The sequence below is a fragment of the Lutjanus erythropterus genome, chromosome 20 (assembly GCF_056507025.1).
Source record: "Lutjanus erythropterus isolate fLutEry1 chromosome 20, fLutEry1.hap2, whole genome shotgun sequence".
In the NCBI taxonomy this organism is placed as follows: domain Eukaryota; kingdom Metazoa; phylum Chordata; class Actinopteri; order Lutjaniformes; family Lutjanidae; genus Lutjanus; species Lutjanus erythropterus.
In genome coordinates this window covers 26,068,556-26,095,252 of record NC_139336.1, presented here as the reverse complement: position 1 = coordinate 26,095,252, position 26,697 = coordinate 26,068,556, and the positions used below count along the sequence as shown (strand labels likewise).

Below are 26,697 nucleotides of genomic sequence, written 5' to 3'. Positions count from 1 at the left end.
CAGTGTTTCCAAGTCCAAAACGATGTCCTGAAATTTCTTGTTTTGTCCACAACTCAAAGATATTCAGTTTACTGTCAGAGAGGAGTAAGGAAACCATAAACTATTCACATTGATAATCGCAGACATGATCATGGCAAGAGGTTTCCACTGTATAACGTCTACCGTGTTTGCCATTTTAGTTTTGAAATTTTGATCTGATGGTGGAGCTAGAAAAAAGTAAGATGTCATTAAAGTGATTACAATTCATCCTGGAGGGGAATATTACTGTCTGCTCCAGATTTTTAGGCAATCCAGTAGTTGCTGAGGCTTGTCACTTAGAGGATAACTTTATAGTGGTGTTAAAGGAAAAGTCAGGGGATCAATTAAGTGGGGTACATTGTCTGGACACAGGGCTATCTGTACCAAAGTTTGTGCCAAGTCATGTTCGATACTGAGATATTTCACAGTATAAAAAAAACTTTGACCTGCTGGTGGTGCTGGATGAAAATTCAGGGGCACTGAAGTCATTCTCTGTGCACCATGAATATCTGTACTAATCCAACTAGCATGGATAAAAACGGACAAAACATTACATATCGAAGTTTGCTACTGAAGAGCCAGCTTTTTAGATCATAGCAGGGAAAATCTCAAAGGGTAAAGTTCATGATACTTAGAACACAATCACAAAAAGCCCCAGTATTTTCAGCAGTATGGTAATTTAGACTTCAGTATCCATCAGCAGAGGATTATGGTTGTTCTGGAGGTCTCCATCTATACATGCTTGTAACTGATTGAGCTGAGTGATAGAAAACAAGATAAACAAGTCTTTCTTTGGTAAATGTGGATTTTTAAAACATCACTACACAAGAAAAACTGCCTTCTGCCAACAAAACAACCATGAAGCTCAGAGTGACATGACAAGCGTTTTGAAAAGGATATCTGTAGTGTAGCTTCTTAATGAGGTCCTCAGGGGTTATAAAAGTCCTATACGTTGTCAGAAAGGCTTCACAGTACAAAACAAGATCTGTCAAGCAAAAACAGGAAAAAAGCAGCAGATTTTAGTTGAAGTGCAGCCAAAAGTTGCCAATTAACTAACTAAATCTGAAAGCACATCATCAAACGAGAAAGCTACATACCCAGACTGACACATCATAAATAACTGAAGCAGAGACAGACTGAGGCTATCTTAAATGCTCCTCAGACGAGGAGATTAGAAAAGCAATAAAACATCAGTCAAGCTAAAGAATCAAGACGTCATAAATAAAAATAAATCTGTCTTTGAATATAAAATGATTGCAAAGCTGTCAAGCTAGCAAAACAAAGCTGCTCCAGTGACCCAGAAGCCCACTGACATACTGTACTGCAGACAAACACATGGGCTGAGTCTTTACCGTACCTTTGCGGTCTGTTTCTGTAGCGTGGACTAATAGAATATCTCCTGATCCAGCACGAACGTCTGGGCCATCATCATTCTGGGGAAATTAAGCACAAAGAATTAGAGAAAAGACAGAAAGATGGAGGATGAGATTGCAAGCAAGGGAGGAAAAGACTGGTTAGAGTTGATGCAGTCTGGCTCAAAATGTAGCTTGCACCTTCCCTTCTTCTGTCTGTTTTTTTGCTTCCACCCCCTCTGAAAGGCCCCCACCTCTCCCTGTCCTGCACCAGCTCCTCTGATGACGAAGAAAAAGTCAGACTTGTGTGTGATAAAAGCACCGCCACTGCAATATACCTCCTGTACCAGCTCTGAATGTCATCACAGGCTGTGAATCTTTCTGATCTCTCCCTATCTTCTCCTGTAAATCTCTGCTGTCACATTGGCCCTAACCTTGCAGTGTGGTGAGCAGCATTTTCACACATCTGTCTATCAGACTGCACCACACAGGACAAAGGAGGAGGAGGAGGCGTAGGAGGAGGGCGGTTTCTCAATTTCAGTGCTGCAATTACGCAGACTGAACTCCAGAGGGCAGCAATGGCTCTCAGTGGTGGAAGTCGGGATCTGATTTCACATCTGAGTGACTCACAGTGACCTTTAGCCTGCGCTGCACTAACAGGATAAAATGTGCTTTGTATGCTGGTGCTGCACAGTTCTGTCACAGCAGATTCCTAAAAACAGTGCACACAGCATCAGTGTTGGCTGCTGTCTTACTTCTTGTTTTAGTGTTATCCTGCTCATGATCTCCTTGTGGTCTATGAGGGAGAGCTCGTCTACGTCTTCCTCGTCGCTCCCGGCCGACTCCGTCGACTTCTGCCTCCTAAAACAAACACACAAAACTGTCGTCAGCACAAACACTCACGGTTATCAGACAGCAATGACTACAGCTGTGTCCCAAAGCCTGTACACTAGAGTTGACAGATCAATTTTACTAATCAATTAATCATTTCATGTAATTTTTGAAGCAAAAATGGCAAACTTTTGTGGCTTCAGCTTCTCAAATGTAACAAAATGATGTCTCTCTTTGTCACATATGAGAGTTTATTTAATATCTTTCTAAGTTCTGGACTGTTGGTTGTATAAAACAAACTATTTGAATTTATCATCTTGGGGGCTGAAAAATAAAACCTATGGAGCAAAAGAAAATGATCAATTAAATATCAAAATAATTGGCAAATTAATACACATAAAATAGTCATTAGTGGTAGCACTACTATACACTACTTCTAAGTAGCTTTTAGGTGCAGTACTACATACTGTTAACACTGAAAAATCGAACCAAAATGTCTCTCTGTTTGTCATTAGAGTTTCTGGACAACTTCACACTTGGTGGGTGTACTGCTGAAGACCCAAGGAAGTGCAGTGAGGAGTGTGAAGTAGTTTGGATGAGCGGTTCATGAAAAAAACTGAGAAAAATTGCCCTGCAGAGCAGTAGAGCCACCACAGCTCTAGATGCAGCATTTCCACACCCACAGTTCTATATGTACACATGTGCAGATTTAAACGACAGTCGCTGACTACGTCATAACCAGAGTTAGGGTTAACCCTGTTAAGGTTTTTATAAACCCAGGCAGTGGTTAGCTCAGTTATTAAGCTAATGATAGCTAGTGACCTTCAGTGAATAATGTCAGCCTATTCGTTCATTGTTATTTCTGGATGAGAAACTTCAGATGAAAAACTTCAGATTTCAGTGGCAGGGCTTTTTTGCAGATGCTGATAACACTGCATTTTTTTTAAATTGTGACGCTATTAACTTTAATGAACATCTACTCCTTTTACAATATTATTATTTTTACTTACTCATTTGGTGAATATTCAGCATTAATTTGAATTGAATTAATGTGGAACAGGCATTCAAAAACAGTTATTCTGGCCTGGAATAGAAATTTCAAAGCTTTCACTGCAGCTTAAGTGTTTTTGTCAGATAAGCAAGTATGTTGAATGTTTCCTTAAAGTTTAAAAAAGGACACAAAAAACTGGTAGCACGTGTGTATGTCTAAAACTGTGGGTTTGGAAGTGCTTCATCCAGTAGCTCTGCAGGTAGATGATATTGTAGATATCTGCAAGCAGCAATAACGGAGACCAAGCAATCAACCCAGTGCAGAATGCGAATGTTTTGAACAAAAATATACTACAAAATTGTGCACTGTAAACATTACTTATATACAGAACATAATGTATACAGTTAGCATGTAGTACAACTTTTAGGATCCATACCTTTCCTTGTCCAAAGCCTCTTTGCTGTTGGTGGAGGGCATCTGAGGGGCGGGGTCCTGCAGTACATCATCAGATGTGATCGTTTCCTAATCGATGGGGGGAAAAAAAGCAATAATCAACATATGTACAGTAGGTTACATGGAACACCATTGGTGGATGGTCCCATGCGATGAGAGAAGGCTATGAACCATCGGTGCATGCTACACTCTTGGTGGAGGGGAGGATGGATACTTTATACAAAGGATGTTATCCCTACTACTTAAAATAAAAGGTGATGGACAAAATCTAGCTTTCCCTCTGCAACCCATCAGATGAGATCCAAAACAGAAAGACACCAGAGGGTAGAACTCACACACACACTGAAACTGCACCACGAACTCCAAATACAACCACACCTCCATACATCGTCTCTTTCACTCTCACTCTCACTTACAGTTACACACCACCACAACCCAAACACGCCTAAAATACAACCACAAAAGCACACACGCGGGCCCAAGGGAATATAAACACCACCACACACACACCCACTGTTGCACATGCACAAGTGCACATAAGCTGTTATGGGGAATGTTATTGGAAAATTGAAAACCGGTGAACCATTGAGAATCCCTTTTGGAGCAGCCACATGTCAGGTGTTAGATTGGAACAAGGTTAAATGCTCGTTACAGTTGAAGCGCAGCCAGAGAGAGACAGCAATCACCTTGCCAAGCAGTCACAACAACATACACATGGACATCTTTCTCCACAGACACCAACCACAGCAAACCCGAGGCCCCGAAGTCATGCTCGCTCAGGTTTGGCCACATTCACATTCCATTTCATCGCCATCGGTTCAAGAGATGAATCAATAAGAGCAACAGATGAGTGCTGCGAGTGATATCTGCCAGTCAAACGGGCGTACTCGTTTTTAAATCCCTCGCCTCATTTCAAGTTGATTCATATCCTGAAGCAATGGGACGATGTAAATGGAATTGACCTTTCACCCGTGGCGGTGAGCTACTTACTCTGAGGGAGAGAGGCAGCTCCCCATTGGCCTGGCTGGACGAGTACAAGTTGACGTACTCCCCCTCCCCGCCCTCGTCATTCGCGCTCTCGCTCTACGGGAAGAGAGGAGGGACACAGACCCAGGCGTAAGGGGAGCGGAGAGGGGCACAGAGCGTTTGCAGAGACGTCAAAGTGTGGTATGCGACTAGCCGAGGTTTGATTTTGTACAGTGAGAGCGGTGTGTTCTCCAGCTCAGCGTCGTCATGACCACCAGGTGGCACTGGAGTGCATCATTTGTACAGGTATAACAGTATTTACTGGCAGAAAGAACATGCAGTGCAACATGCTCTACTGGGATTCTTTAAAGACCGATAGTCAGACAGCAGACAGTTTGTGGGCAGTGATAATGACAACAAGATGCCACTAAGTGAGTGAGTCACGATATTATCATCTGAACACCAAACTGTTGTAATCTAACACCAATCTGCCAGGGGAAGAGGTCCAGTGTCAGATTTTTATTATCTGTCGTATACAGCTGCTTCATGTACACTCAACCAAAATATAAATGCAACACTTGTGTTTTTGCTCCCATATTTAATGAGCCGGAGTAAAAGATCTCTTTTCTGTGCACACAAAAGGTTTATTTCTCTCAAGTTTAGAACCCAGATTTGTTAAACTCCGTGTTAGTAAGCACTTCACCTTTGCAAAGCTAATCCATCCACCTGAGCGGTATGGCATATAGAGATGCTGATTAAATTAAGGATGCAACTAACTATTAACCGGTCGATTATTTTCTTGATTAATCAAATAGTTGTTTGGTGTAAAAAAAACAAAACAAAAGATATGGTGAAAGTGGACCTCAGTGTTTCCCAAAGTCCAAGATGATGTTCTCACATGTCTGTTGATATTTAGTTTACTGTCATAGAGGAGTAAAGAACCTGAAAATGATCTGGAAATCAGAGATTTTTCCTTTTTTTTTTTTTTTTTATTAAAATGATTTATTGTTTATCAAAATAGTTGGAGATTAATTTAATACTTCACTGGTCACAATAAAAGTGCAGTCTGGTCTTGAAAAAAAAAACTTTATTAGGCACTTAACTATTTCACACAGGGCTGCAAACACCATTTTTTTCCCCAGGAAGGTTAAGTCATGACCCACCCTACTCTTCCTTCTGATTGGCTAGAACTTGTTGCCTTCGAGGGAAAAATTTGACTAGCGGTAAATACAAATTCTAAGGTCAAATCATAAACCATATTGCTGTTTCAGCCAGTCAGGTGAACAATTATGCCGTATCTTAATCAATCAACATTTGGTATCCTTACATTGGAATTAATTAAAGAAACAGGGGTCCATTCAGTCTGCCTCCATCAAAGTGGACGAACCTAACATATACAACTACCTTACTGAATCTTCAGGTAATGTATTTCAGATTGATCTGTCGCTTTTTATATCGTTAAGACACTTCACTGTCTTGGTAATCTGCTCTTAATAATTACATCTGAGAAAGTGGAGCCACTCTCTCTATTTTGATTGCTGTTTGAGCTTAATATGATGACGTTTACTACAAACTGAGAGAAGTAGAAAACAGGTTGGTTTTAGTTCTGCTTCCTACATTACTTTATGCTGTTCGTGAGGTTCACTATCAGAAGGTCGATCAGCTTAATTAATGTTAATTATTAATGTTAAAATAACCTCTGCTCCTGGCAATCTTTTGAGTGGACAGACTGACTAAACTACGGGACGTATTTATTCACACTAAAACCTTAAGTTTAACCATAACTGTGCACACAGAAAAGGTCTGAGATTTTTTACTTCAACTCATGAAAGATGGAGCATAAACAAAAGTGTTGCCTTTATATTTTTGGTGAGTATTAGTATCCTGCTTGTGCTTCCAACATCTATCCTGTGTAAGCTCACCGCTGAGGTGTGGAGAGAGTCAGTGAGAGAAGACTCAGAAGGAAGACAGACAGCCACAGAGCCCATTGAGCCAGCCAGGGAACCGTTGGGCCCACCCCCGCTGCCATCCAGAATGGTGGCATTGGTCAAGGCAACCTGGTCCAAGCTCTGCGATTGGTGGAAAGAAGGAAAGCAAGAAAGAAAAACAGAATAAAATAAAAAGACTAAAAGGATCAGAGAGGTGAAGACAGAGCAGGTAGAAAAAGAAGCTGAACAATAGGAAGCAGAGGGAGGGAAAAAAAATGTTCACCTCATTCTCCAACACCTCCATTAAGTCTGGACTAAGAGAGATGTGCCTGAACATGAAATGCACCGCACACACACTCATACACCCAGTAAATGTAAAACTGGAACCAGTGGCAACAAAAACATCTCCAGGGAGATAACATGGACGATGAAAAGACAGAAATACTTAACCAGAAATCATGTAGATAAGCTTGCATCAACTCTGAGTATGTATATGGGTTTAGACAAGAGACGCCTTAACAGTGTGTGTGTGTGTGTGTGTGTGTGTGTGTGTGTGTGTGTGTGGGGCCAGTGGAGGAGATGCCTGTCTGCAGGGGAGGTAGTGGTAACCTGTTTTGACACGTTGCACATATCAGCCCTCTTTCAGCATACCAGCATAGAGCAACACATACACCGATCACTGCTGAACACACTGCACACACTTGGCTCTCTCTCACACACACTCTCACACACTCTCTCTCTCTCTCACACACACACACACACACACACACACACACACACACACACACACACACACACACACACACACACACACACACACATGCACACATGCACGCATATGCATGCACGTGTTCATGCACAGACAGGAAGGATCAGCTGGATATTAAGGCCCCTCATTCTCTCCTTTTTCTTAGCAGTGGTCTTAAAGAAAATACTGATAAAGTGGGGACATCTTGTCTGTGCTAAGAGCAGCAACTCACACGGGGAGAAACACTTCCATATTAAAATGCACACTGTTAAAGGGATAGTTCAGATTACTTGATACAGGGTTGTACGAGGTACCTATCAAAAGTCAGTGTATTAGAAATACCAACCCAACTCAACTGGTAAAATCAGTCATTTTAACTCACAGAACACAGGAGTTGCTGGTCTGTCACCCGCCTCAAACTGTGAAGTTGTTTGTGTTATTGTGTGACTTTATTATTTTGAAAGGATAGTTTGGATTCACCAAAATCACACAATAACACAAAGTACCTAACAGACCATGGCAGCTGTAACAACTGCAGCATTATTTATTTCAGCTATATAGTTTGGGTGGTTTAGAGAGAGCAATATTTGGGTTATATAATGGCTGTTTCCTGTCAGAAAAGGCTGTCTGATGGCAAAGTAAAGCACTGAAAATATTCTAAATATAAATCTACACATAAACTGATATTGATCGCTTTTAAGTGGACCTTTAAGTAGTTAAATACCTCTTGTTGCTGACCCTGTCCACCGCAATGCATTCCTTGGCCACTGTGCTGGCACTCATTTTTTCACATAATGAAAATGAGACAATAAAAAATAAGAAGTAATTTAATTTCATATTAATGTTATTTCCTAAGCCAACCTGAGCTGGTGTGTTTTTGCTAAACTTTAAACCATATCCAAGTCCTGTACTGATAAGAAAAGTTGTTTATCTCAGATCATACATGAAAAGATAGACTGACACACTAGTTTCACTGTCCTCAAAGTGGGAAAAAAGTAACAAAAAGAGGAATGCACATTTAAAGAAGTGTAGCATACTTAATATTAGACATATGACAGAAGAAAGAAGCAGAAATATAGTGTACCCCATTTTAATATTAATAACAGAGTAATAGATGTTTCCTTCAGGAGTGTATAATAAGTTTGAAAATTCTAGAGAATCATTAACATTACATTTTAACTAAACCTGATAGATTTAAATGAATTAAAATCTTATGATATTAAGTCAAGTAAAAGCAGACTAAAACTAAATGACAATTTAGTCAAAAGGCTATGACTAAAACAAACTCTGCTGTCAAAACTAACGCTGAAAATGAACTCCTGAATATTTCTCCCTCTTTCCACTCCTCATATGCAAAGCAGCTTTCCTGGCATGCCTTCCCCCAAAAACATCATGCCCCAATGAGTTGAGGAATGCAAACATTCCACAGAAACAGACAAACGGGAGGTGTGGAGGTGTGTGCGCGCATTTGGGGGCTGAGGAGGAGGTTAGAGCATGGCGAAGGGTGAAGGAGAGACTAGCCAGATGGAAGTAGAGAGGCAGAGGGTGGACAAGTGCGTGGACGAGAGGCCGACGCTGAAGGATGACAAAGACGAGGAGGACAGAGAGGAGAGGAAGGAAGAGGAGCAGAAACAGGAGGAATGTGTTTTCCATCAGGTCCATCTGGTGCTGCATTCCACTGGAGATATCCTGAGGGAGATCCACAGTGGGTGCCTCGCACACCATGGGGTCATCACGGGTCAACCCCTCCCAAAATACTGACAAACCACTGTAACACATCGCCAAGTCCACTATGGGGTCAGACCCTTAAGTAAGTGGAATATAGGATTGATTAACCACAAGCTAATTCAGTAACAAGAACCTGTTGATGGTTGAAATTTTCCAGTTAAACCAACAAAGGCCTATTTTGTTGTTTATAATCCCCAACCAAAAGCCTGACGGTCCCCTTGTGATATTTGGATGATCTGCACAGACACACACACACACACACACACACACACACACACACACACACACACACACACACACAGATACACAGACATACAGACACACACACATTTACATGCACAAAATCCTCCTGCTTTTGCCCTCATCCCAAAAAGTACAATGGCCCTCATGCAAGAACATTTTATCTTAACTGAAGTTGCAGATTAAGATTCTGCAATAAAAACCCCTACAACAGGTCTGGACCACTCATGAATTGCGTTTATCCGTATAAGGGGAAAAAATGAAACATGAGATATTGGTAAATGTGACAAATTCTCCTAAATCACTTGTACAAACCACTTAAGAACAAATCTGTTCATATGAGTGGTTCTTGCATGGGGCCCATTATTCCTACTGAGCTGTTTACATGGCTCATGAAAATGAATACTCCATTAATATTATAGTTTACATGCAGCTGCTCATACTCTGATTGGCTGGAGCCACTTGAGCAATTTTGTTTATTTGCATCAAAATAGCACTTTTTCAAAGTTTTCCACTGTTAGCGGATGCGAACAGCCTCCCTTTTTCATTCTTTCAACCACCTTCCTGAAAAGGTTGGTGTTGTGATATTTGTGCGTATCCAAAAATCTGGAGGTGGAAAACACTGAGCTGAGTTTATCAATCAATACGGTTCAACATAGTCTGAAAGAATATTGCATATATTACCTATCCTACAAAACATAACAACTCACTTAATGTATTTTCCTTTCAGACTGAGGAAGAGTCTATTGGTAAACAATGTCATTTACGATATTGTTTACCTGCAGCCAACATTAGCTGCCACATGGTGTGGCTAAAGTTAGCAGTGCTAGCGCCAACAGCCCACTCTCCTTGCAGGTTAACAAGAGCTTATATGTCAGTTTATTCTCACACAGCCTACAAAAAACATTCTTTTCGTTTTCTAGATCAAAATACTGACGAATCAAAGCTTGTTTTACAAGATGTCAACCCTGCCCCTTTCCACCTTCCTGGTCTATCTGGCCATCAGTGAGAGGAGAGAGGGGCTGCCGTCTGCAGGAGCTGCAGCCATGACTAGTGAAGGGCCACTGTGTAACATTTTAGAGGTTGTTGAGCATTAATAAAATATCAATTATTAGTGTAACTGACCAGTACTTCAGGTTAAGTCGACTTATAATGCACATCCGTAACGCTGTATACGTACTATACCTAATACTGCTGTATCTCGCATCTTAATTGGAAAATTCAGAATTAGGCCTAATTTGGACTATTCACATGGATATGCAGTTTACATGACTTGTATAAAAACTAAGAATAATTGTGAGATTCTGAATAACAGTGTAAAAATTGGTCTGCATGTAAATGTAGCCACTGGAACTCTGAGGCAAACTGAAAAGGGGAAAGAGGTCAAAGAATTACCTGTCAAGTGGAGGAATGCTTCAGCACAACACACAAACTTGCACAGAACCACAACAAATAACTGCACACACACTCAAAGCACACATTAATAACACCATATCTAATACTTCAGCTAAAAAAATAAACACACACAACACATCAAAAAAACAAATGCACACATGGATGGGCGGATGAACAAAATCAAGGACCACACAGCAACCAAACCAGCGACCCTTGAGGGAAGACGGCCCCGTCAGAAACCTCAGAGGGGCAGGAGGGGGTGGGGTGGGGGGCAGATAAACAGACTGTATCACAGATGGAGCACACACAGGTCAAGCCGCCCCTGGACCAGTCCAGGACCACACAGCACCCACACCGGCGTGGAGAGATGGAGGTGGAGGGATGGGGGGGGTTAAAGCAGGGGTGGGGGGAACTCACCGTGGGTGTGGTCAAGGACGCTTGGCCAATCAGGTAGGAGTTAGAAACGGACATGCTGAGGCCCAGCCCAGAGCCCGCCTCCTCCATGGCCGCTACAGACGGCTGGAGGTGGCATGAGAGAGAAGAGGAGGAGGAGGAAGAGGGGGAGGAAGAGTGGGAGGCCTGAGACGGAAACAAAGAGGAAGAAAAGAAAGGTAGAAAAGAGAAGAAGAAAAAGAGAGTGGTTGGGGTTAAGAGAAGGCAAAGAGGGTGTTAAGGGAGGAGAAAGAAGAAAAAAGGGGACAGTTGATTACACTAGTAAGCAAGAGTGAATTAGAGCAGATTTAATCAAAGTTCAGCAGCAGAATAGTGAAGTCAAAGTGGTGAAAGCTGAGGAGGATTCTGGGAGGATAAATACTGAACAGACTACTGTTCGTTCTTCCTAGAAAGCCCTAATTACTCAAGAGTCATATGACGCACACAGGTTACACACAGTTATGCCTACTGCGACAGTCCAATAAACTCTCTTTTAATGTCCTGAGCTTTAAGGGCTTTACAGAAACCAGGCCAACTACAACAAACCGAGCCAATATTATCCGCTCTGTTTTTTTTTTCACCCATTTCCTTATCCATGCAGCAGCTGAAATGACTTTTTTTCCTTTTTTTTTTGCAAAGCTGTGTAAAGTCGCCAAAGCGTGTAAGCCTGGAACATGGGTTTATGGAGGAGGCAAACAGGCTTATTCCACTGGGCCACGAGCTCATCAAGTCCAAAACATGAGGCCAGATTAGGGCCTTGCGGCGGGGAGCGGAGATGAGTGCAGTTCGACTGTACGCTCAGACAAAAGAGTGATAAAAATAAAAGCCGGGCACAGGGCTCCGAATACACAGCTGTGGTGGCAAAGAGAGGACAATGGACAAAGAGAGAAGAAGAAAGACTCTCTGAGGTGGCCCGGGTAGACTGCCACTCAGCCACAGAGTCTATTTTCTTTATTTGGCCATGATACTGTACATCCAGCTATACCCAGGAGAGAAGAGTCATCTGTTTACTGTCCACAATGTACTGTCCTTGTTACTTCAAAGCTTCAGGCCAAAACCACAGATCAATTTGTCAACTTCAAATATGTATGGCAGGCATTAGTGAGGGAAAATGTACGAGTGTGTTTCTTTGTGAGAACATCATGTCTCATGAGAGCCAATCTGGCAAAGCATGAACAATCTACTGAACATGCGATGTTTTGCAGGTGTTGTAGCTTTACCAGGATGATCAGTAAAGTGAATTTCGAGTATATTTCAACCTGGTCTATTTCCCATAAATGTGGACACCGTCACTCCATGGGTCAGTGCACCATCTGTTAGCCAACCTGACTATTCCAGGGGACGACGTTTGTGTTTATTTTTGGTTGTACTCTCAAATATTTGAAATGATTCATGTAAAAATCGTGTTTTTTCGCGGCACGCTGGTAGCTCACTTGGTGGATTGCGTCCTCAGTGGCGGCTGAGGTCAATTGTGGCATGACCTTCCCACTCTCTCTCTCTCCTATTTTCTGTCAGTCTACAGCTGTCTTGTCAATAAGGCTAAACTTTTTACCCATGTTATTCAGAAAGCTTCTGCAGCTTGCTCCAATATGTTGTTTCACTTAAGTTCGTCAAATTGCTGGTGTTAGTCTAGTTGGTCAGCAGATGAAATGACCAAAATGTCCAGTGGAAAATATGCTAGGTTGACCATATAAAATATCTGAAGTAAAAATATATTAAAAAAGAGAGAACTGAAACTAATTACTTGTGATTATTTTTTTTATTCAAAATTGAAATTTGCTGAATGTTATGCACAGAGCTGAATTAAGCAGAATGACATATACTGGCACATCCGGCCGTTTGGAGCTATCCACAGTACTGAAAGGAGCACTGGGAGATTTAAAAATGTCATGTTAAATTATCATGTGACCTTTTGACTTCTTATATATGATCACATTCCCTCTGTCTCTGGATGAGGAAAGGACAAAGGAATGAACTTGACATCATAGGTGTAATGCTGCTGGAACGCACTGGCACAACACTCACACACCCTTTTTTTTTTTCTCCAACTGAGGACACAGAATATTTGTAGTTTGCGTAGTCCAGTTTTTGTAAGTGCCTGAGGATCAAATAATCACTAAAGCTCGTGGCTCCGATCGGACAGAGTGCAGTTTTTGTAGTGCAAGGCGTATTTTTCCAGCTGTTTTTTTATAGGCAGTAAAAATTTTGATGAGAAAAGTGTGATACAGACTTGCAGTGAAAGCAGAGAGATAGAGAGATCATGTGGACTGACTGCAGAAGAATACTCTTGATACAGTCAGTGTGATCATTTATATCTGAATAATGTATGCAACCTTGCCACAGTCGGAAGTGGTTAAATGACCTGAAGCAAGCCACAATTTACGTGTGCAATAGAAGACATATATCCGGAAGTGGTTCTATATGGCTTGAATCCTGGAATACTTATGGCCATATTTGCTGTAAAGTAAACTCTGACCCCTAGAGTCACGATTTCCACATTTATGGGAAATACAACAAACTGAAATATAGGGCAATTATCCTTTAAAAGGTTGCATTCAAGCCCCTAAAACCTTGGCTCCAAAAGATATGCACGTGTCCATAACATATATTTATGACAACATATGCCACAGAATTTATCAACATTTTAACACTTCATCAGGACTGCGTGGGTATGGTTTAAGCAGATTTGATTGAGGCTGGCCAAACCAATCAACTGTCATCAGATTCCTTTTCGTAAGCTGCTAAACTGTGATAGGTGCATGGAAGTAGTGACATCACCTTTTTCTAACTGAGCCCCACCTACCTCAAACCAGAGAGAAGAGCAGGGCCTTCAAAAGTTTCAAACTCATCACAGTGTGCCCTGCCTTGTTATGACCTGTTCTAGCGGGTCTTTTCCTCTCCCTCCCCACTGACTCTCTGTCAGACTGTTGTCTCAATTAACCCAGACACCGACCCAGATTAAGATAAGTGGGCTGGATCTGATGCGGGGCTGATAAAGGCCGGTCTTATCTCCCACTAACAACCAAACACCTCTGTGTGCGCACAGACAGAGTGAGGAGGAGGAGGAGGAGGAGGAGGAGGAGGGGCTGAAGAGGTGAGAGAGATAACAAGATAGGAGGAGGCTCGAGAGAAAATTGATGAGGATTACCACTGGAATGTACTTCAGCCCCAGAATGCAATCTGCATTCTTTCCCACTCTTTTCCTTCCCAGCCAGCATGAAGCATGAGGACACTGGGACTGCAGAGGGTAGTTTCTATTGTCCACATGTGCCAATGATCCTGTCCTCACGACACTCTTTGTCACTTGACTGTCAGTATGATCTCATAAATAATTTGTGCAATCAATGACGACTCCACAGCCTCAAAGTTTGGGTCTAAATTTGCGGAAGATGAACTGAACAATTTTGGGAACTTAAATTACAGCTTTGCTTGCAGAGTCCAAATTAGCTAACCCAACTATTTCTTGCAAGATGTTCCCTGGGAGTTAAAGAGAAACACTGCATTATCAAAGTAACTCGTTTTCTTACCAGTTGCCTCTGTTTTGGGGGCAATGCTGGAGGCTGCAGCGGCTCGTGGACTGAGTCGGTGCTACTGAAGGAGTCGTTGAAGCCGTAGACCTCCTGGAAGCGCTTGTTGCGCTGCTCGTAGATGCTCTCGCTCTGCGGCATCTGGTAGAACACGGAGGGCTGCGGCTCCGAGTAGTCTTCCACAAACTGCATGTACTGGAGGACTGGAGGAGGGAGATGGATTAGATCATGAGACATTTGTTGTTTATTTTGCTTTTAAACTCAAGTCAAGAACGGATTTTTTTTATAACAGAAAATTTTGTCCTCTAAAGATTTATATATCCCAGTTTGGATTAAACTACTCCTCATTTCTCACTGAAAGGGGCAATTCAATGATTTAGCTTTCCACAAAGTTGGGAGACTTAGAAGAGACACATTTTTAAACTAATGTTAAAAATCAGAGCAGCAAAAACAGAGATATTTTGCCTTTTTGTCCCTTGTCAAAAAAAAAAACAAGAGCCTACATTTAACAAACATTTTCTGTCACTGACTTAATTTTTTTAACAATGGCTGTCCATCATTTTGACAGAATAAAACACTGAGGGTAATCTCTTGTAACAACACATTTAACATGCATTACATTGCAGAGACACATACATTTATTGGGAGTCATGATTCTCCAAATCCATGATTTGATTTGACTTTTGAATGCCACAATTTGATTCATTTTTTGATTTAAACATTTATTTTGGCTATGCCATTGTTAGACTATATAGTCTTGATTTAACAATCAGCAGGCTATTGTTTTTATGAGCAGAATATTGTGATTTAAATTTTCAAATTCTTCTTTAAACAGATTTTTAAAAGTGTAGTTGAGGGGTACTGGTAAGCTATGCTACGTCATCTTTAAAATGTTGTTTTGCTTTTTCTTTTTGGCATGAAATTTTGCTCTGTATATTAAATGAAACAGTTGGTTTTGAGAATTAAATATGTTACTAAATAGGCTATGATTTATTATCATTAAAAAAATGAAAATAATGGGCAATTCTTATAATTATGATGGAATTTGACACCAGTCTAATGCAACTTTTGCTACAGAGCTGCACAATAAATTGCAAAATAATCAAAATTGCAAGTGCAACATCCAAATCACAGAACCCTGCAATTGTTTGATGAAGGAAAAATGTGGGGCATAACAGCATTATAATGATGTACTATAGTGCTGCAGAAATGCCCTGGCCTAAAAATCTTTCTTTTGTTCTTGTTTTCTGAAAGAAAACATGCTTATTTAGTACAGACCCAAACAAATGTCATATCATCATTATTTTAACATTTCACACATCGCAAATATATGACTTTTTTTTTTTTACCATACTTTACCATACTCTGTTCCCATAATGCAACTCAAAAGCTTCTTTCACTGAATCCTCCCTGCCTCGTAAACACATCTGTCAAGCTTCACACCCTTTCTGCTACAAATTTCTCCAAGCCAGTGATGAGATCACCCTGATGACACTACCACTACATCATCATTTATTTCCTCAGAATTAACTTCTCTAAAACCACAGAAGACTAATTATAACAACTTTTTCACTGGTAAGCCATGACCAGTGAACTGAACTTGATATGTAATATCTGTAACTTCAGGACAGTTGTCCCCTTGAAATATACATGTTTGTAGTCATACACTGTGATAAGTGTTTAAACTATGAGGAAGGGGCAATTGTATGGAAATGACATAATACAGTAGCTTGAGAGGAAGTGATGTAGTAGGTGTGTCAGGAAATGACCAAATGTTGCCCTCTGTGCCCCTGGAGCCGGACCCATTGTAGCACATCCTGGTATTCACTTCCTGCCTCTATTCACAGTGGAATATTTCCTTGACATGAGCTACATGTCAATGAACTGATGACGAAGTGTAGCCGATGTCCCACTGTCATGTCCTAAATCAACCTCATCCCTTCATTTGTCCTACATTACTCTTTGTCCCTTCCTTTGCCTCTGTGACCTGTACTTACTCATCTAATTTAAAGTTCTTTCTTCTTCCCCATTCTGTCCCCCATGTCCTCATTTCCCTGCACTTACTGTGCCTGCTTTTCTTTTCTGGCAGAGGCGGTGGGCTGGCGGGGACATCTGCATTCTCGCTAGCGATGTACTGGGCGACGAACACGCCCCCATTCGTCTGGGGCATGGGTGAGATGGGTGTGAAAAGGGGGAACGGTGGCGTAGGATGCCGCTCGTCTTCTGAAAGGTTGTCATATTGGGAGGGGTAGCGCTCGTACAGAACCCTGGATCCTGCGTCAGGGAAGGGTGACGTCTGGGTGCTGCGTCGCTTCTTCTGCGGCAGGGCAGGGGGTGCGCTGATGCGGGAGGACAACGGATTGGTTTGATTGGGCTGTGGGGTCCAGTATTCTGGTGGCTGCTGGGGTGGAGGAGCGCTGAAGCGGGGATGTGAGGGGTGCTGTCCAGGGACTGGGGAGGAGGACTCGCTATGAGACTCGGGCAGAGGGCTCAGGCACCCTCCTACCGGTATTGGAGGCAGGTTATCCCCAGCTGACAAGTCCTGGTGGAGGAAGTCATAATCCGGGTCGTAATTCTCTGTGTTGTCTGAAAAGGTGAAGAAAAAGGACAAATTATACTTTGACTCACCATGCATGCAGCAGTCATCTTTAGTATAATGCCCTTATAGAATGATCCAACTTTCCATAATAAATTAGATAAACAAATGTAAAAGAGAGAAGGTTGTTGTGGAGAATTTTTTTTCTACCTGAAATTTGGCTTGCAGAAAACCAGACAGTGTTCATTGACTTTTTCTGTTCCAGCACAGTGTGCAGGTTGTAAGTAAGCAAGAATAAATGTATACTATTTTGTGTGCCTAGGACTTATTTTTCTTTTGCCCTGGTATTGAACGAGGTATTGAGTATCATTTTTTTAATACTAGATTTGTACTGAAGTTGAAAAATGATGGTACTGTGACAACACTACTTTCTAAAGCCTGAGAATAAGAGCCAAGAGGAGAATAGGTCAAGTTTTATTCAAACCACTTGAATTATATTATACATAATGATTATTATGGGATTTTGGCTCAATAACACCTTAATTAGGCTACCAATAAAAGATATAATACATCTAGCTTCTCAGCCAACAAAAGATGACTACAGATCTAAACTGAATCTTTAATATTGGTCATTTTTAACTTAAATTAAATGAAAATGATGAAAGCTATGCCTTATTAAATTCTAAAGGATTTGGATTGGATAAGAGGAACTGATGCTAGATTCAAATTTGATAAAATGCAATCAAACCCCTCTTTGTAGTCTTACCAAGAGTCTCGCAGCTGGTGTTACGAGAACACTGACCACTGTCCTGCTCCATGGAGGAGAGCTGCTCGTCAGACTTGCTGAGCTTCCCCATGCTGCTGCACGGAGACAGGCGCGGAGAGTCGCCCCCGTAGGACTGGCTCCCCCCAGAGAAACGCCTCTGTAGGAACTCCTGCTCGTAGTCCTGCTGCTGCACAAACAAAGAGTCAAGTCAGGTCAAGCCAGTTTTATTTATATAGCACCAAACCATAACAGAATGGCACTTGACATATAGAGCAGGTTTAGACCATATTCTTTATATCATTATTTACAGAGACTAATTGATTGGCGTTACTTGATAGATATAAATGGGTAATCATGTGCATAACAAAGTTTATGTAATGTTTCCAAATAGTACTGTTTAAAGGAAGCAAAAGATGAATAGATTTCATGCTGAAGGTGCCCCATAATAGACCATAATCCCTCACCTGTCTGTGGACGCTGCAGGGCAGGCTGGAGCCACGGCTCATTGGGGCAACCACTGCAACCCGTGTAGGCGAAGGCGCTGACTGACGCTTCTTAGGAGGAAGAGCTGGTGGGGGGCTGTTGATGGATAAACAGAAAAAGCAGAATAAAATAACAGTAAAGTCTGATGGTTTTGTCCCAGAAGCAAAGTCAATATGGACAATCAGGCAAGCACGCAAAAACACGGCTTTCTCAGACATGTATGCACACACGAATCCATGTATGAGTACATGAACACACACATTGTCATCCCTCCTGTGGAGTAGTGAGATGAGAGTGAGGGTGTTTCATGTTAGCCTCTCTCAGCTATGACATGAAGCCGTCCTGCTTGTCAATCCTAAACTCTCTCAGTGAGTTAATACCAGGTCAAAATGGGGGCGAAGAGCGGAACATAAGGCATCATGATATGGAGATCGGGTCAGTCACACACTCTCATGCACTGAACGGTCTTCTGATTGGATGACAAATTCTTCAGGGAATGCCCAAGTCGACACAAAACATTGGGGTAATGCAACCATGCAATTAAAAAAACACTTTCATCCAATCCAGAAGCTTTATGAGGGTCTAGGGTGGGATGTTATGATGGAGACAGATGATCCTACAGGCTAACATACTTCTCCTTCTGAGAGGGTCTCCTTTGGCCAGCGTCAGCACTCAACTGAGCTCTGTTCCCAGAATCCAAAGGGAAACCAAAGATGAAACACATTGAGAGAGACAGCAGAAAGAGTAAGACAGGAGGAGACAGAGCAACAAACAACCCAAAGTGCACCATATTTTAAGCCTAAAGTGTGAAAGTGATGAAAGATTGTGAGGAATGTGGAATTTGAGAATTTGGATTGACGGTTCTGTAGCTGGATTGCATGAGAAAATATACCATTTTTGATTTTCAAAATCAAAAAAAGGTCAAAATCAGTGAAAATGAAAATGAAATGAAAGAAAATATACAGAAATCCCCCACACATACCCACATCCTAAAAGTCTTCTTTATTCCTCATTTGATATTTGTAAAACATGTTTCACATATGTTTAAAAATAAGTTACTCTTGAGTACAGGATGGGCACTTCTGCTTTTGTGGCAACAGTGCAAACGGTCACAAAGTTTCTGTGGCCACATCATCACCAAGCCTCATCTTTGCTTCATTTTGGATGGAGACAAAAGGGAAAAAACAAACCTTGAAATGAAAAAGAATCTCATATTCAGTCTTGCAACAACCTGCGAAAAACCTGTACGACAGTTGGACATCAACTAATAGAAGTGATAGTAGATAGCAGTTGAAATGGCTCTTGTTTGGAGAGGCATAGAGGACTGCCTGCACGGAAGATAAATAATGCACTGCTATGGACAGGGGTCAGGAGCAAAACGTATTTTAATCACTTTAAAAACAAAATCAAGTGTATATTATATTTAGAATATCTCACCACCTTACCTTACTGTCAGTCTTTTCTGGTGCTAAGTTGCCATTATACAAAGCCAAATATAGCGTTTTCCAAACCAACCAAACTCCATGGGCCAAATGAGTAATTCTACCTCACAGAACATGGGGCTCACTGGTCTACCACTGCCTCCATTTATTTGTTCGTTTGTGCTATTGTGTGACTTTGGTGAATTCAAACTAACCCTTAAACAACCAAACTCACACAGAAAGTCAAAGAAATTAACTGACTGAGGTAGCAGAAGACCAGCAAGTCCTGTGTTCTGCAAGATAAAATTATTGATTTCGCCTATGGAGTTTGGTCAGTTTGGAGAATGTGGTATGTAATGGTCAAAAAGGGCTGTCTTACAGCAAAGTAAAGCTGTGAAAATATTCTAAATAAGGCCTCCATTTAAAGTGCTATAGATTTTCTTAGGTGGACATTTTTACCTTTTGTTGCAGACCCTGTCCACAGTAGTTCATGGCTCAGCTTCATAGCTCAGAACTTTAGGTATACCGACTGTCATCTACTGTAGGTAATACACTGACTACGGTAAGTTCCTCATACAACCTTCAAGTCAAGATTTCAATCCACTATTTACTTTTTTACTCACTTTGACAAAAAAACACCTGAATTTTCAGAATTGGATTCATTAACTATTAAAAAAAAAATCTCTACATAAAGAGGATGCAGAATACTTCAGCTGCAGTTGCAATGTGTGTCGTCCTCACCTGAGCTCTGCCATTTTGGCTTCAGGAAGGGGGGGTTTGGGAGGGGCTACGTCCTCATCTGGTATGTCAGAGGCAGCCTCTGCAGGAGCAGCTGCTGGAGCCGTCTTATTCGAGACCTCCTGCTCCCGATCTATCAAGGGCATCTCCGATGACACGCTGCTACACAGATAAAAGCTGTCTGAGTGAATGAACTACTTTAAGTGTCTGAATGAGCGTGTTTGTATTCCGGAGAGCACACGATGTACTCACCTCTCCGCTGGGGTCGTAGCAGGAGGTGCTGGTTTGTTAGGGGTGGTGGGTGATGGCTGCTCCTGTTTTTCTATGGTCAGCTTCACCAATTCCTGTTTGTAGAAAACACAACACAGCCGGTTTCAGTGGCACCACAGGAAGACATAAAAAACACTACTGACAACAGTTACTCCATTACCAAAGGGCCTACCTTTACTCCATCCAGCACTGCTTTGATGACACTGGTGACAGATGCCACATTTTCCTTGTCCTCTAAGTCGATGCCATCCAGCATCACCTGGTCTGCCCAACGGATGAGGTTGGCCAGGCTCTGATACACACGGTTATGGCAGGAAGACAGTGCCGAACTGTTGAAACGGTGTGAGAACAGGGTTGGGGCGAGGGTAAGAGTAGAAGAAAGCATTGAAGGGGGAAAAAGGCAAGAGGAATTCAGGAAGTAGAAAAAGAAAAGTGCCATATGGAAAAGATAAAAAAGGAGATGGTACAGAATCCAGAGGTGCAGAAAGGAGAATGATGCAAGACAAGACAACAGAAGAGTGTGAAAAAAAGACAATGGGACAAGCACATGTTAGACTGGAGGTGACAAAAATCACATGGAATCAAGAACACATGATGCACTTCCATCTAGCTACTATCTATAAACAGGGTTCCTTCCTAGACCTTTTTTCAAAGTTAAATTCAAGCATTTTTCAAGGATTTAAGGTACATTTTTAATTTAATTTACATAAGGTAAATATTTTTTCACTTTTTCATCACATTATCTATTCAGTGAAGCACTTTGAAACTTTGTTTAGATCTGTGTTCTACAATAAATACTAAAAATTATGTTTCGTTACAGCATTCTACAGAAGGGTGACAACTTAAAGGAAAATAGAAAAAAGTCTAAATGAAGTTTAATGAACTTGAGTCATGAAAGTAATGCAAAATCCAAGCACTTTTCAATCCTTAAAAAACACTTCATTCAAATGTTTTCAAGGATGTCCAGCACCTGCAGGAACCCTGTGTAAAACTACATGTTTGGGGAGGCATTTGTTAAGGAAGTGCAGATATGTCTGCCTACAAGTTTGGAGGTAAGCTATCGAGTGCAGACAGAAGAATGTGTAACCACACGGGAAAATGGGGTGTTGTTTCTGCCTGTAGTGAACAGTGTGTTCAGACCCAACACTAAGGTGTGGCACAGGCCTGTACCAACATGCTGCAGCTGATTCACAGTGCTGGAATATCCATCCACTGTGTCTGCACAGCTTATCCCTACAGTGAGTGGGAGACGACGGTGGCTACGGGGGTTAGCAGAAGGATTTGAGGGGTGGTGGAGCAGTTGGAAGGGTGGAGGGGTTTGACCTAGAACGCAAGCTAAAGGCTGTAGGTTATATGGGAACTTATTAGGTACAGCGCAAGTACAATAAAGCCTACAGCTATCAGCTGACCAGTCAGTATGAGTAGTTTGTAGATATGAGATTGATACTCCAACTGTTTAGCAAATAAGCACTTTAATCAACTTAATAGAGTGTGCTAAGACAGCGGGTAGGAGTTACACCCACTGCTGACCTAGTTATTTGACCAGTATTGATTTAAATCTCTGCAGACAATCATCAAACAGTGGATACAGTGTGCATGTTTAGCAGATGGCAAATCTAACTTATCTAAGGAGTATTAAAGGGACAGTTTGTATTATTTGAAGTGGGGTTGTATGAGGTGGTTATTGACAGTCAGTGTATTACCTACAGTAGACGGCGGTCGACACGCCCCTGGTTTGGAGAAGCAGAGAAGAATACCAGCATGGAAGCTAAGCAAATGTGCTTTGGACAGGGTCAGCAAAGACAGCATTTTAGCCACTTATAAAAAGGTCCTCCTAAAGAAATCAATATATATTCAAGTGTTGGTGATATTTTAATATTCTGACTGCTTTACTTTGCTGTCACACAGCCTTTTTCTATGAGAAGCCACTGATGTATGAGCCAAATACTGCTCTCTCCAAACCAACTGAACTCCATAGGTGAAATTAGTAACTTGACCACACAGAACACAAGAGTTCCTGGTCTACCGCTGCCTTAAGTTGTTAGTTTGTTTGTGTTATGTGTTTCACAAGGTTAGTCAGCATTCACAGATGTCACACAATAACACAAAACAAACTGCTGGCCTGAGGCAGCGGCAGAAGCAAGGAAAAATTACTAATCTAATCCTGTCAGAAAAATCTGTCTGACCTTCCAAGTGGACCTTATTAAGTGTCTAAAACACGTTTTACTGCTGACCCTGACCACAGCAGGGCACTGCTTAGCTTCTGTGCTGGTGCTCTTTTCTGTCTCTCCAAACTGGGGGCATGTCGATATCAACTTTAGGTAACACACTGACTATTGAGAAGCACCTCATACAACCTCATTTCAAATAATCCAAACTATCCCTTTAATAGTGTGTGGCAAGAGAATGGGTAGGAGTTACTCCCACTGTTGACCTACTTATTTGACCAATATTGATTTAAATCACTGCAGACAATCTAACACTGTACTAAATGGTGCATTTTAGCAGATGGCAAAACTAACAAACCATGGGGGTAAAATTCTTCCAATGTTTGTCACACAATATTAACTTGATGTACAGTAGCTTATTTGCCAAAAAAGCAAACTTCTACTGTGATCTATTGGGGTTTGACTCCATTAGACGGAGGTCAAATCCCCAGAGATTGCTACTTCTCAATACTGCAGCAGCAATCCATCACTCGCCTCTGAGCACAGGGCTGTGAGATACAAAATCTGTCACCTCTGACCTCCATACCTTCATCTATACTGACGGATGGGGGAAAGGCACAAAGACAAAGACAGAGAAGTTCTAACATGTCTCGACAGTCCAAACACTTCTGCAGCTAAGGTTACTTTTCACAGAGAGGGTTTACTTTACCCAGAGGGAAAGTAAAACAAACAGGCTCAGTCTATCGGTTAATAAATCTAAAAGGTCTTTTTTCTTTCTCCAAGGTAACATTTCCGATAATGTGCCACATCAACACACGGACGTAATTTTAAAGGCTTCAGGCATCGAGTGCAGGAAGTCTTGAGGGATGTTGTCTTTCACAACATATCATCAGTCTTCACGAGCTGCTCGGCAAGTGGTCGGCAACATCATGCTAGTTCCAACATGTCCTGCATGCTTACCAGCTATGCTATAGGTTACGTCAAGAGGCAAGAATGATGAGAATGAATCGACAAATGGTTCTTTGTGAATTATTAGGTCTATAGTGGGAAAAGGACAAACAAAGGACAGCAATCCGAGCGGAGGTGTTTGCTGAAATGACTATTTTTCAAATGTCTAGTTTGGAAAACAAAAGTTTCAAGGCACACCACCATGTCAAAAAAAGGGACTTGGAGGGTAACTTTGGTATTTTTCAATCTGAACCCCTGTTTTTGTGTTTTTGAAACTGGTCCAGTATTAGTAGGAGAGTGCTGCAGCAGGCAGAAACAAAGCTAAGCTACAGTGTAATCTCTACTGGCAACTGTGCACCATCAAACTACGTCAACTAAAAGTGCTTATTTTTGCCACTAACAGGCTCAGATTGTTATTCTAAATGTCTGACAACATTATGGAAAGGATAGCTACAAACTTTTTCTGAAGGGTAAGATACATTCTGTTTAACCAGAAACAGCAGTTTTATTGCTCTCCCTAAACTAATCAGATTTCGTTTGCATTATCAGTAATTTTAACATTGTCACTGTCATTCAGACTTGACAGAAACAAAATGAAATTCGCCAAAAACTTCTTAGCTCGTCTTTTCCACGGCTCCAACTTTCAGGAACAGTGCAAAGATGAGCCAAGATGTTTTTGGTGAGTTTTATTTTGTTTCTGTCAAGCTTGAATGAAGAGGATGATGATGATGCTAAAATTACTGATTTTGTAAACAGTTTGGTTAAGTTTGGCGAGAGAAATACATCAGCTGTTTCCAGTTAAACAAAATGCATCTTTCTCTTTAAAAAGGTCTCTCTCAGTAGTGATCCTTTCCATAATGTTATCAGATGATTAGAATATTAATCTGAGCCTGTCAGTGTCAAATACAAGTAGTTTTAATGGACTTTGGCAAAATTGGGTGCAGGTCAAAAATACCAGTTACCCTTCCATATTTTGGCTGTGCATTAGAAAACATATATAAATGTTCTCCTTGTGCTATAAATGATAGGGGCGACTAGGAATGACAGTTTTTAAATATGAACCTAAATTTTCTTCCAAGTGTTTTACATAAATGTCACTCACCTGTGCTGTATCCGAGCCTCTACCTGAACCAGAGGCAGGATGGCTTCAAGCACCTTGCTGGCCGAGCCGGGGAGCATCTCCAGCACCTTCTTCTCCACGACCATTTTGTCCACGATTGTCTTGAAGTAGCGCAGGGCACTGACCACCTCCTTCTCATGCTCCTCCAGCCGACTAACCTTCTGGAAAAACAAAGCAATGACACACAACGGCACCTCAGAATTGTACTGCAAAACATTTCACAAGCTTTTTGAACACCATAAACTGAGTATGCAGCGAAATACTTAACATTAAACAACCCGTTTAGTATTTGGACAATCACAACAGTGTGGGCTCTGTATTGTGGTTCTATTATTCCCATGGTTTGCTCGCAGTTCAAAGCACCATCTATCAAGTGATGTGGCTTGGAGCCATCTTGGTAGTACAGCAACGGGCTCTTTCAGCTTCTCTAGTCTCTCACAGCAGGGCTGCTGGGGAATATACTCATTACACCAAAAGCCTTAAGAGGGAGCGGAGGAGTTCATTCAGGAAGCGGCCCAGTTCCATTCATGTCTTTATAGGTTTAGACACCTGCTGTAGTGCAGCCAGCCGCCACAGCGACTGGGAAGCTGTGGGAACCAGCAGGGAAACTCACACACACAGACACAATGGAGTATGGGAGCACAAAACATAAAACAGGAAGACAATCCCCTCACAAACAGGCAAACAAACACAGGGGGAAAAGGTGGGAAAGAGGTGGATTTCCCACAATACACACATGTATTTTCTGGCACATGACCGCGCACACACACCTTGTTCGCAGGTTTCTCAGTACTCTTGGCTGCTGGCTCGGGCTGCAGTTGCTTGCCCTTCTTGGATGGCGTCCTCTTGATCTTGGGAGAGTGGAACTTGTCCATCAGCTTCATGGTGAAAGAGGACAGATGGGACCGTTGCGAGTCTGTGGACAGAGGGAAAACAGGGAAGGTTGAGTGGTCAGTCGAGGAGGAGACAGATTCTCGGGGGGGAATAGAAATTAGATAAAAACAGATGGCACAAGCAGACTGAAGTGTTGGTGTCACTATCGCACACAATGCTACTCAGCTGAAACAGAGCTCAAGTGAAGAACTCAACACCAGCAACAAGAACAGGACTGGAAACGAGAACATTAGAGATTATTTGTGTAAGCATTTGTAACATCTTGGCCTGAGTAATAAAACAACCGTGACATGTATCGGCAAAACACAACTCATCAATAGCAATAAGTAGAGCTGCAACAGTTCCCAGCAATTTTGATATTTTTTTTAAGCAAAAATGTCAAAAAATGTGCTAGTTCCTTAAATGTAAGGATTTGCTGCTTTTTTTGCCACTTATGATAACAAATGAAGAGTCTCTGGGTGCTGTGTGACAAAATAACCAATTTAAAGACATCACGTTGGGCTCTGGTAAATTCTTATAAGCATTTTTACATTTTTAGACTAAACGATTAATCAGTTAATCGTGTCAATAATTGGTAGATTAATAAAAAGCGACAATAATCAGTTGCAGCCCTAGCAATAAGAAAATTGTTCAATAAAATGTTTCGCTTGAAGGAGATGCCTAATGTTCAAAAGGAGTAGTGCAGTCCTCATAGCCTGGGGCCACAAACTTTATATTACAGATGCTGAATCCCTATTTAATATA

At 41.6% G+C, this 26,697-nt stretch overlaps 1 protein-coding gene across 7 annotated transcripts in view; it reads right to left on the bottom strand.

Annotated features, from left to right (window-relative positions):
• Positions 1–26,697, bottom strand: part of rapgef1b (Rap guanine nucleotide exchange factor (GEF) 1b) — a 63,245-nt gene that overhangs the window by 7,491 nt on the left and 29,057 nt on the right. The window contains exons 2-18 of one of the 7 annotated variants that reach the window (XM_084746403.1): positions 25,830–25,975; positions 25,042–25,220; positions 20,996–21,152; positions 20,806–20,897; positions 20,557–20,715; positions 19,027–19,077; positions 18,376–18,490; positions 17,912–18,098; positions 16,674–17,195; positions 14,610–14,812; positions 11,068–11,229; positions 6,534–6,680; positions 4,636–4,728; positions 3,629–3,714; positions 2,126–2,231; positions 1,376–1,451; positions 919–1,003 (exon numbers count right to left, since the gene is read on the bottom strand). In XM_084746403.1, the coding sequence (XP_084602529.1) occupies positions 919–1,003; positions 1,376–1,451; positions 2,126–2,231; positions 3,629–3,714; positions 4,636–4,728; positions 6,534–6,680; positions 11,068–11,229; positions 14,610–14,812; positions 16,674–17,195; positions 17,912–18,098; positions 18,376–18,490; positions 19,027–19,077; positions 20,557–20,715; positions 20,806–20,897; positions 20,996–21,152; positions 25,042–25,220; positions 25,830–25,975 (2,566 nt within the window). The remainder of the gene's footprint in view (positions 1–918; positions 1,004–1,375; positions 1,452–2,125; positions 2,232–3,628; positions 3,715–4,635; positions 4,729–6,533; positions 6,681–11,067; positions 11,230–14,609; positions 14,813–16,673; positions 17,196–17,911; positions 18,099–18,375; positions 18,491–19,026; positions 19,078–20,556; positions 20,716–20,805; positions 20,898–20,995; positions 21,153–25,041; positions 25,221–25,829; positions 25,976–26,697) is intronic. The other 6 variants (XM_084746397.1, XM_084746398.1, XM_084746399.1 and 3 more) reach the window with 6 other exon arrangements.